This window comes from Cryptotermes secundus, unplaced genomic scaffold, assembly GCF_002891405.2.
Source record: "Cryptotermes secundus unplaced genomic scaffold, Csec_1.0 scaffold55, whole genome shotgun sequence".
NCBI classification, from domain to species: domain Eukaryota; kingdom Metazoa; phylum Arthropoda; class Insecta; order Blattodea; family Kalotermitidae; genus Cryptotermes; species Cryptotermes secundus.
In genome coordinates this window covers 340574-352883 of record NW_019740654.1, presented here as the reverse complement: position 1 = coordinate 352883, position 12310 = coordinate 340574, and the positions used below count along the sequence as shown (strand labels likewise).

Sequence of the window (12310 nt, the reverse complement as noted above, 5' to 3'; positions counted from 1 at the left end):
GTTAATGTATGGATTTATGATGGATATTTTACTACTTTTGTGAAATCCTTACTATTTATGTGAACTTGAATTGTGCATGTATATATATATATGTATTGTATGATTTTTGACTAATTCCACATCCGGTAGGTCATTGACTGACTCATGGATCTATGGAATGCTATGTATGTATGTATGTATGTATGCATGGTGGGGATACTATCATTAGTAATGACTGTGTAGAGTGCCCACGTCATTACTCCATCATTATCCAGTTTGCTTTGTGGAGTCAGAATGGCAGTAACTAGACATGGACAGCGAAAGTGAGTTCTCCGTCACTGAATCCCCTACAACTGAGGTCAATGCAGAAGAGGGCGAAGTTCTTCGAAACTTCGTAGAGACATATGAAGCCTTGTCGGAACTGTGGAACCCTACTAACCCAGTGTATTTAAATAAGACAAAAAGAAATATAGTCTTGGACAAACTGCTGAATATATACATTAAAATAAAACCAGGGGCTAGTCGCGCTGATGTGAGACAAAAAATCAACACTCTTCGCTGTAACTACAGGAAGGAATTAAACAAAGTTCTAACATCTGAGAGATCAGGAAGCAGTACGGATGAATTGTATCAGCCTACTTCCTGCTGAAGAACAAGAAGATGCATTACCTACATTCTTTACAAACTTTAAACCCTAATTATGATCCTTTATGTTGTTCTGTAACAGTTTCATTGCTAGTTTCATGTTTCATTAGTCACTTGCTTTTAAATAGAATTTTTGTGTGTTTCATTGTTCATGATATTGCAGTCTAATAAATAATTTCTAACTAGTTGATGTGTTTTAAATATACCCTACCGCACTTGAATTTTAACTTATACAGTGAGCAAATCAATTATACAAAAGAGGACTGGCCTTCATATACTCTTGCATGACGTATATAAGCACTTCACATGTTTCAACAATAGCAACGCTTATTGAAGCAGGTAACATGACAGCTGAAATCTTGAGGTCTTCAAAGTTTCTTCATGTAGCCAGGTACCTCAGGGTCACTGCTAATCTTTCATTCACCGGTAAACTCTCCCTCATATTAGTGTCCTTCCTTATTAACAATGGTTCGACCATTCTCAGCAAATTATCAAATGTTCTTTAATCCTCTGATTCCATCACACCAATTTCTTTTAGCAGAACAACATGGGAATATTTTGAATTGTACACAATACACAGCGCGTAAGATACACCCGACCACAAGCCCACACAACCCCGTGCTGACGCCTCCCCCCATTGGGACGATTCACCAAGAAGGAGCCTGAATATTTTACTTGAACGTTTTTTAATTTTTAACTTTAAATTTTAAAGTTGACGACTCGGTTTGAGGGTGGTTTTTTTAGATGCAAGTGCTATACCTGCATTCAAGATACTGGGAAGTGTTGTGCTTTACACTCCGATATATGTAATAGTTTCCACAAATAACTACATACTGTGGATGTTGAGCTGTGCCAGTGTTTTCATGATTTGTTGTAAGTGCCTCTGAAGATGGTTCCTTGGAACCGAAACATGTAAGGCAGATGAGATAAATAAGTGACCAAAATATATATTGTTGCACTTGATGGAAAATCTATTGACAATTGGTAACATGGGAATACTTTTCACATTTTTGTAACCAGTTTTTCATCCAGCGTCGGCACTTAACATTTCATTTTGTGCCTAATACTAAAATTATAGGAATACACGCTTTTCTGCAAGGATCCATTATAATCCTCAAGAAAACTGATACAAAATAAATGTGCTTCTCTCGTGATTCAAGCGGTACTGAAGCAAATAATGTCATTTCTAATGATTAAGGTTGAAAAGTAATGAAGGAAGGTAATGACATTATTACTGATCGTGTAAAGTCCACTTTAGAGGCTGAATTGGCCCCAGGGCCATAGCGCAGCTGGAAGGATTGATCCTGCGACCATCCAGCTTGTAGCACAGTGCCTCAGCCAACTACACTACCACATGCCCCCATTTATAAACCAATGGAACAGTTATTTACATGGCATAGATCCGTCATAAGCCTAAGCCAAGGATGTGGAACATGTTATAATACTAATGCCAAACTCGTTTGCATTGTCAATCTAAATATAAAAAGTTGTAATCGATGTTTACAGACAGTACAGAATTACACCAAGATAATATCAAAGAACCATCACGATAATTACTTGACATGTAGTTAGAATAGAAAATTTCTCGTTACGGTAGGGTAGGCGACACTGGCTGAAACCATTTTATGTCATAGTTCAGACATTTGATTCTAGGAGGAAGGTTACTGAATAATGTAATCCTAGTAAAGTTTTTTGCATAATATATATTGGTATCCAAGCAGGTTCCCTGAACACATAATTAGTGGAGGTGGGGGAGAACTGTGTTCGGAGTTCTTTTTTAAAAGGGGTCTGTTCGAGCAAGAGAAGTCATAGATTTTTTTCCCACCATTAGCCAGTAAGTTGTCTGCATTTAGATTAAGCACACAAGTTGATTAACGGACTGTACAGAGCGTACACCGTGTGGCATCTGTAACTAGTGATGTCAGATTTCACACTAGAGTATGTGTAGCTTCATTGAAGACATATGTTATTGTATTGTGGGTCACTGCAGGTATTCCCTGGCACGACAGAAGGAATGATTTTTTCTGATACCGTTCGGTTATTTTTCAAAACCCCATTAACATTTGTATTGCTCCATCTACTTGTATTGGTTGTTTCATCCTTGAACAGCCATATATTTTCTTCCTGCACAGTACTCTAATTTTGTTCTGTCTGTCTTCATAGCACTTAAGTAGATAGTTTTTCTTTAAAGCTGGTTTGCCTAGAGGATTTTTCTGAGTATGTTATAAAAGTAATTTACAACTTTGGGGTTATTTTTTTTTAAGTTGTGTGCTGTGGGAAAGGATAGCATAGCATATTACAAAAAATGATTGAAGGGAACATTTGTGGCTCTGAATATGTCAATGTCCCTGCAAATATTAGCAGCTGATGCAGATCTAGCAGGGGGATAACTTTTACATGAGGAACAGACATTGAACAAAAGAGAGTCTGATATATCGAGGAGGAACCCAGACCAAGAAATTGCAAAATAGAAGGGCAAAATTTGAAACCAAGGTAAACTTGAGTGAGAAAGAGAGCATCGAAGCAATGTCCCCTAATATGTAGAGTGCGCAATTTTAACTCTAGAGCAAAAGAATAACGTTAATGGACTTCAATAAAGAAACAATTTAAACAGAGGGCCATAAACCTCTGCTGGATGTGTTCCACATGTTTGGCATCAGTTGACATAATTGAATTCCAGACTACAGAAGCATATTCAAGTCTAGACCTAACTAATGCGATGTGTGAATGAATGAATGTATGAGGGGTGGGCCTTCTTGGCCCTTGCACCATGACCACAGTGATCTATTGTGCCTCCCCTTCTGATTATCCCCTTAACAATCCTGCACTTCGAATGAAGTGCAGGATCTTGTATGTGGGGACGTCGGAATAGTCGCTTGGTTCCATAAAATATTGACCCAAGTGGCACAGTCTTAAACAAGCTAAGGCCTCACATTCACACAGGATATGTGTGGCAGTTTCGTTTTCTTCTTGACACCTCTCACAAGTTGGACTGTTACTTAGTCCCAATTTGAAGAGGTGTCCTTCGAGGTGACAGTGTCCTGTAAGTAGTCCTACCACCCATCGTAGCTGGTTCCTTTTTAACTTCAACAGTTCCTTCGCTCGTTTAGTAGAGGGTCCTCGTATGAGTCCCTTTGCTTGCCTGAGTCCAGTTAAGGATCCCCAGTATTTATTGTGATTCATATTTGTCCAGTCCCTGATTGACTGTCTGGCAACCCTATAGAGATGCCACAGGCTGGTTCAGGTCCTATGAACAGATGTTCAGCTCCAATCTTAGCTAATTGGTCTGCTGTTTCATTTCCAGCAATACCCTCATGCCCTGGCACCCATATCAGCTGTACCCTGTTATGTTTGGCCACTTCCATGAGAGTTTGGTGGCAATCCCAGACCGATTTTGTGTTGTGTTTGTCAAGCGCTTTAAGTGCAGCTTGACTGTCAGATAGAATGTAGATGTTCATATTTCTGCAGTTCCTATCTAGATTCTCCATAATACATGCCTTAAAGGTATATACTTCTGCCTGGAATACCATCATGTACTGCCCAAGGCTGAAACTAAGTCTCTGCCTCGTGCCATAGCAGAACACACCAGCTCCAGTGCCCTTATTTATCTTGGAACCAATCTGAGCATACATTCTAGAGATGAGAAATTGAAAGTAATGCTGTGAACTAGATCCAACAGCTTAATACAGTGAGAAAAAATATAGTTGACATTGCCATGGAAATTATGTTTAGTGTCAATAAATACTCCCAGCTCTTTCATAGAGTCGGTCCAGGTTATAGAGGATTGGCAAAATTTATAATCATATATCAACGTGGTTGCTGGAGTGGCAGCAGCTGCACCAGTTGCCCGTTGTGTTGGGCATGACTGCCAGAGAGCCAAGGCAGCTGTCCCTGATGCCATGGAAAGCCGATGACTCCGAAGACCGGTCGCACTGGACTGATGACTGACTGGCTGATGTGGTCACTGATGATTGCGAGCTTTGGGCGACACTTGCAGTTGTGATTGTGAGCGCTGATTGGCTAGCGCACGTTATGATCTAAGTGTGAGCTGGACATCGAGTGTTGTTTAAATACGAGTGCTGCCAGCAATGTGATTGGTTAGTGCGCGTGATGGTGAAAAGTGAGCTGGACAGCAGGTGCTATTTAATATGAGAGCTGACAGCAATTTGCCATTAATGACAGACCCAACCTCTCGTGAGAGAGGGCGCCCCACATAGACAAGACAGTAACTTTCATTCGAAAGAATGGGGCTTGACACCAAGACAGACAGACTGACCAACCGTCAGTTGCAACACGACTTTGACATATATCAGTACATTGGTTTTCCTGGAGAAGGATATAACTATTTTTACTGATGCTGAGTTTCATACAGTTAGCAGTGCACCAACCTTGTATAGAGTTACTGTTAGAAAGAATAATAATAATAATAATAATAAAGCAAGAAGTAAAGCTGTTCCCTCTACATAATTAATTGAGCAGTACACTATGAAGATGTATGGAGGAGTGGAGATATGGCTTAATCATTCTTGCCCAGGTACTAGGTGAAGGTGAGCAGTCAGCTTTGCCCCCCCAGGAAATGTTATATAGTCTGAGCTGTTTATACAAGCATGTGTGTCCTGAAGGAGCAATGATTCTTGCTTCTGGTGACACACCCAACCTAAAGCTAAAGTCACTTTTAATACTGCACAAAAACTGGCATAGACACATTTGGCAAAATGTGTGCTGCTTTCATTGTTGCAGGAAACACCTGCAGATGGCTTACAGTTGTGTCTTTTTTTTTAAATCCTTGAACTGTAATAAATGCATTTGTTATATATGTTTACATCAAAGTAGCAATGTAATGGGAAGGAAATTTTTTAAGGATTTGTTCAAGAACAGTGGAAAGAATGACCCATTTCCAGATTCCTTATGTCATTAGGTATAAAGTCAGCAGTGGCAGGAAAAATTGTGGATGTATACTCTGAGTACCTGTGAAAAGAAGGTGCCATCTGTGCACAAAGAGGAATAGAGAAACTCAGTATTTTTGCAACAAGTTCTTCATGTAGAGTGTTAGTGCTTAGACCATGTGACCATTTTAAGTATGAAAACTTAGAATATTATCCAGAGAAGTCTTATGATGGTTTTCTTTAACCTCTATCACACATGCACTGATTATTAAGGTCAGCCTCTTTCATATTTTTCATTCGGTACTAATATTGCACCCCTCTCCAAAATTTAGAAAATGGCTGGCAGATGTGCAGAGCAGGAGATATGAAATCCATTATTCCCTGATTGTAAACTGTTTTCCCTCAATTGAAATATGAATATGAAATATGACCACCAACCCTTTGGTATATGGAGATTTAAAACCCCCCTGTAATCTTATAGCAAACGTTAATTTATATTTTTATGTCGACTCTAGTCTGGAAGCTATGGCTGTGATTCCACAGTTATCACATCAGATTCATACTTTTTTTATTGCTAGTGGGGTGGGACTAAGTCCCTTGTACTGCAGCCACTTCTGGCCTATTGTACCAGCCCCAGATGATAGGTGAGGGTGATTGTGGAGCAATTGGTGGAATGAAGATTGGCAGGGGAAACCAAAGTACTCAGAGAAAACCTGCCCCAGCGCCACTTTGTCCACCTCAGATCCCACTTGACCAGACCCTGGATCGAACCTGGGCCGCCGCACTGGGAAGCCAGTGACTAACCGCTTGAGCTATGGCGTCACCACAGATTCATACCTTTGTATGATTTGTTTTTGACATATGTTACTTTTTGATAATTTTTCTTTTGTCGTAGACAGTATATTAAGGAATATGCACCCTATTATTTGGGTGTAATTATTTTCATTTTGTTTTGTCAATAGGTTAACTAGAAGGTGGTACACCAGGAATGATGGAATCTTCTGTAGTGGAAGGTGAAGAATATTATAATCCAGAAGGAAGTGAATGGACGCAAAAGGTCGAAAATGGCCAATTATGCCGTGTGTGTGCCAGTGCAAATGAGTACCTCATACCCATTTTCGATGGGGAAGGGTTGGAACATGAACTTGGCATGAAGATTCAAAAACACCTTCCAATCAAGGTAATGTGCATTTGTCTCTTACTTTGTAGATATACAATAGTAATTCACCATTCAATCAGCGGCCCTCATTCCTTTCCTCCTCGTATACTTGGTGTTTTCTGTGCTTTGTGTTTTCTCTTTGCCTACCATTTGCAGTCTGTGCTGGTACTGCAGTATTAGTTCCGTTAAGACAACTGGCTTTGTAAAGGGGGTCATTATCTGCTATATCATAAATGTCATATGTTTTTATTCTTGGTTTTATGCTGCAGTTGGTGGGAGTGTTCTCAGGTTTTGATGTTTACTTGTAATTCTACTTGAACACGTCATGCATTAGAGTTGTCTCATTTTAACAAACTCCCGTTTTCCTGGCAATTATGGGCAATAGAGTGTGATAGTTACACAAGAACCTTACAGTAAATACACCCTAGCTAAGAAGGCTATATAAGCTTTAAACAGAGGTGAGAAGTAAGACAGTCGAAACGAAGTGCACTCTGGGTTGTTTTGAGTGAAATGGCTAGTTTACTTGCAGTGTGCGGGGCACTAAAATTATTATTGTACAGTATGATGAGTTTCAGAGTTATTTTCATTTTGGACTCAGTAGGTAAAGATACCATCTTTGACTATGTGTGAAACAAATCCTGTGCTTTGTTACTATCATGTACTAGCAAGTACCAAAGTATGGAAATAGTTGTTATGAACTCCCGGTGGGTATGGTCCAGGTAACCAGCTAAAATGCTACTGTTAGCAGTTTTATAGGGCTAATCCAGAGATCATTGTCAGACATAAAGAGCTATTAATGTTCCTTGATTTAATTAAACTTTTTTTTTTTGGTAGTTGTAGTGTTGTGTGGCTACAGGAGCTAGTGCACAATACGTGATTTGTGCTTCCAGCTCATGTTTATTTTGACATAACTTGCTGTCCATGTTACTGTGAATAGTTTCACTGTTTATTCTTTGTGTACACTCGCGCACACATGCGGGGATTCATAGCATTCTGCTGTGCAGATAGGTAAGAATATAAGTATGTAGCTAAGGCATCAAGCAGCAAGAAGTGTTTGAATCCCAGTGATAGTTGTGGTATATTAGAAAGGGACAGATTAGTAGAAATTCTTGAGTCAGATGAGAGTAAATTGTCAGACACAGATGAAAGCAGTGAAGTGATTTCCATATGGAAGAAAACACTTTTTTTTATTATTATTCTACACATGATAAATTCAGGTGACTTATTTCATCCATGTAGAGGTAATTATTTCAGTTTTTGTTTGGGTACAGTTTTTGGTTCTAAGAAAGTGAGAGAATAATGTAATCTTACAAATGGCCAGTGTTTGGACATCACCAGAGTTCTTAACATTTTAGTTCTTCACAACAGTAACAGGTAAACAGTTACTTCATCAAGTGTTTTATATTTATTTATTTATCATGACATGCCATCCGTCTTTGCGAGAGAACTGAACTGCATACAGACATCTGTGTCTGTAGTGTATGGACACCAGTTTTCTGATTGGAATAAAGATTCTTTTAAGACATCTGAGCATATGTGGCCCCCCTTTAGGAGGGATCAGAAGTTAATATACAGTCAACTCTCGATTATCCGGGATAATGGTGGGCATGGAAATCACGATTAATCGAAAACCCGTTTAAGACAAATGTTATTAAAAGTAGTACTGTAATACTGTACCTTCATAATACTATAGGCCTACCTGTATTTAAATTTACTCAACCTCATTTTTATGTCATCTCATGGCCTATTTAATACTTTTTTTACATTATACTGAAGTGTGAATTAGTTATTTCAATCACAGTGTTCAACAACATCCAACATTTTTACGAATATTCACACTTAACACTTAAAAAATTAATATTGTCGTTTGCTTTTTTGCGGCATTTTCCTTTTTCTGTTGAATACTTAACACAACACGCTTCCTTTTACATCCTGATATTTTGCTAACGCACTTGAAGATCGATACAAAGATACTAACTGGGGCGATGTATCTGTCCTTGAAACTTTCCACAAATCCTTGCATTCTTTCACCCCTACCCTAGAACATTGTGTTAGCATAACAGGACCAAAGAATGCAGAGCACGGTTCACACCAGTGTGAAAATAATGTTACAACTCACCGTGTGAAACAAAAGTGAATGAATATTAAACAACATGTAAGCCTCAAAAAAGCCTCAGTAGCCCCGGTTAAGCAGCAGACCGGTTAATCCGCCCCCGGATAATCGAGAGTTGACTGTACTAGATCTCTGTATCCGATGTTTATGTAATTTACTTCACTAGATTATTTAATTTCGGAGTATGTCACATGGCAGTTTTCCATTACTGATACTGTTAAATAATTCAATTCAAAGCTATGCCATAATTCAAACTCCTTAAAAATTGAACCTGTAACAAGGTTGTAGGTGACTTTGTAGATATGTTAAGAAATGAATTGCTTTCCCCCCAGGTGACAGAGACTGATAACTTGCCTCAGCAGATGTGTTACCAGTGTGCGTCTACATTAATAGCTTGGCATGATCTTGTCATTAGTTGTGTAGAGGCTGATAAGAAGTTGAGAGAATTACAAGTGGAAGGAGAAGAAGATGATTATGATGACAAGGGTGCTGAGGTAAGAACAGAACCTAGGCTGAATACCTTGTGAAATTTTACATCACAGTGTAATTTATAAATCATAATGCAAATAACTCCACAAATTCCAGGCACTGGGTTGGCTGTGCACCTGCATATTTCATGATGGTTCTTAGAATTACTATTTTGTGTTTTTGTAGCATGACTCATTAAAGGCGATGGGCATAAGATTTCCTTTCTGTCTTTCCATTTACTTTTCATATCTTTGCCTCTTTCTCTCCTTTTTCAGACATTGCTTTCCCATCCATTTTGTTTGTACTGTTGTCCATCTTCCAATTTCTTTCTCTTCTTTTAAAATAAAAACTGTTCCTTCACCCCTGTTCTTACATTTATCTATTCCTTTATCTCATTTCTTCCCTACTTCCTTCTCATGCCACAAGTGATGTCATAGTCACTGAAGAGTGAAGGGGAGAGAAGGCAATATATTGGTACCTTCAGATGTGCAAGTAGTAGACAAAAGAATCACTATCTGTGATTGTCATACTAAAAACATGCCAAATCTGAGGGCACACCATGCCATGGTAACAAGGGACTCATTCAGCATTGGTGTTTACTTTTCACTAACAGCTTTCACATGGATGCTATAGCAAAGTCAGTCTTGTAGCTCAGTGTTTCTCAACTGCTGGGCCCAGCTCGGTACTAGGCCCTGGCATCAATTATACTGGACCCTCTTAGGTCACAGTCTGACAAAGATTGAGAACCACCAGCCTGGTATCAACAGAAAACTGTTTTTTTTTTCTGGCATAAGAATTTTGCTGGGTTGTAAAGGAGTTTGTTATTTATGTAAGTTTTGAGGTTTTCATGGCGATGACTATGAAGAAAGTCGTCTTCTGGGTTTAGGCGCCGTGTATTCTTCGGCGCCTAAACCCAGAAGACGACTTTCTTCAGAGTTTGTTATTGTTTATATATGTTTTGATAGTCCTTTTGTTAAAAAAATTAGCAGATTTCTCACCTACTCTATTTTGTTTTTTCTGGCTTCTAATTTTTTAAGATGGCTCTTAAATCTGTATCAAATTTGTGTAGGGCTGCATATGTAAACAATCACAGGATATCCTGGAAAGTGAAATAGTATATGTTTTAGTAACATTGTTGACAATACTACAATTTTTATTTCAGGTATTTGAAACTCCATCTCTAGACTCTGAAATGACAGATGATGTTCAGGCAAGCACATCTGAAACACAAAACCAGGTTTCAAAGATCAAGTCGCCGAAGAAAACGGCTGTTGTAAGTATATTAATCTTACTCAGGTTTTGTATTCATGTTCCATTCCTCTAAGGTTGTAAATTTTCTGATAGAAAGATTTAATAACTAGAAGTTACATGTTAGGATATGGAATTTTTTTTTTGTTGGTGGAGGGATATATTGGTGTTTATGACAGCATGATATAAAATTGATTTTGTAATTTCAGAGTAAGGAGAAGAAACCAAATTTGAAAATGGTCCTAGTGAAAGGACCACCACCTGGCTCATCTGGACAGAAGACTGCTTCAAAGACTCAGGTTGCAAAGGCCCTGGAGTTAGCCAAATCCAAAGACAGTGCCAATCAGGATTCAGCAAGTGAAAGGTAGGTGAATTTCCATGTTATATATATTAATTTTGTGCCCAAGTTCTTCCCAATATTGCTTCTCTTCAAGAGAAACTTCAGGATATGAGGAACAGTCTTCAACCTTGAAAGAAATCTTTCTTAGGTGTATACAAGTAGGAAGCATTTGTGTTGTAACAGAATTATATAGGAGTATGCTATTTTTGTTTTCTGCTGTCTTGATGAAAAAGTCATAGGCTTGGTAGATGGGAAGTTTAAACATTTCTATTAGGAATACTCAGTTTTTCTAATAGTGAAATACATAATGAAGCCGAAGGTAATAAATGTCAGGAATTATAAAACAGTGAAGAGGCAGGTGGTTGAAATTAAAGCAACTAATATTACATTTGCCGAACATTCTTATGGTGCACAAAACTTTTCTATCTGTAGATTTGCTGTGTGCTTAAAGTGCATATATCTCTCACTTCCCCCTCTCTTTTTTCTTGTGGTGAGGAAGGAATTCAAGTTGTGATTTTTGGAATCATGATGTATTCTTTTTATCATGTACATAATGTATGTGAGAAGACAGTGCTGGTGTGAAGAAAATCTCAAACTGGATTTATATGTTTTGAGTCCCCTGAATAAGAAAAGCTGGTTTTTGAAATTCTGTATCTATGTGTATGTCACTAGCACCTGAACAGTTTGATGGATTTTATTCATGTTCAGTATTTAAGAGTTTATCCATCATGGATGTGTGTCTGGTGAATATGAACACGTTAGCTCCAAAGGTAGGGTCTTTCGGGTGGGTACAAAAATAGCACAGTGGTGATATTAAAAAATGCCTCTAATTGCTTTGATTAAATTTCCGTAATTCAAGGAAACCATCTCCATAAATTAATTTGTGTAGGTGATATCTTCAGGAAAGTAATGGTTCACATACTGGGGTCCAGATTCAAGAAGTTAATTTTGTCAAAACATGCCTTTCTAGTCCGGATTTTGTTGTTTGGTAGTCAGTGCAACTAGCGGTCTACAAAGCAGTAGGTGGCTTAAGTTACTCAGTTTTGGCTGCCTTCTCGTTATAAATAGTCTCCTTAGGAACGTATACAGCAATCCCATCATTTTTTCCTACTCTTCAAAAGCACTGTGGAAGCCATTTTCCGTAATGATGTTGAGTACCCTTTGGGTGTCAGACACTTTCAAAATGTTGTCACTTCAGTTTCATTTTCAATTTGGGAAACAGAAATCAGAAGGGGCTGAGTCCAGCGAGTAGGGAGGATGGGGAACGATAACCATGTTGTTGCTAGTCACAGACTGTGGTTTCCGTGGATGTGTGGGTGGGCACATTGTCTTGATGAAGGGGCAATGCACAACATGTTCAGATCTTTTGTTAAGATCTGGAAAATTCCATTACTGATCCCAGTAGTGTCTGCAAGGTTATGGTTTGTTCAGTGACAGTCTTTGTGGATGAGTTCTCAATTTTTTCAACATTT

General features: G+C 38.5%; 1 protein-coding gene across 17 annotated transcripts in view; it reads left to right on the top strand.

Annotated features, from left to right (window-relative positions):
• LOC111872345 (gastrula zinc finger protein XlCGF57.1) overlaps positions 1–12310 on the top strand; it is a 151316-nt gene that overhangs the window by 3087 nt on the left and 135919 nt on the right. For all 17 annotated transcript variants that reach the window (XM_023866123.2, XM_023866121.2, XM_023866125.2 and 14 more), the window contains exons 2-5: positions 6473–6690; positions 9115–9276; positions 10413–10523; positions 10708–10862. In XM_023866123.2, coding sequence (XP_023721891.1) covers positions 6499–6690; positions 9115–9276; positions 10413–10523; positions 10708–10862 — 620 coding nt within the window. In that variant the 5' untranslated portion in view covers positions 6473–6498. The remainder of the gene's footprint in view (positions 1–6472; positions 6691–9114; positions 9277–10412; positions 10524–10707; positions 10863–12310) is intronic.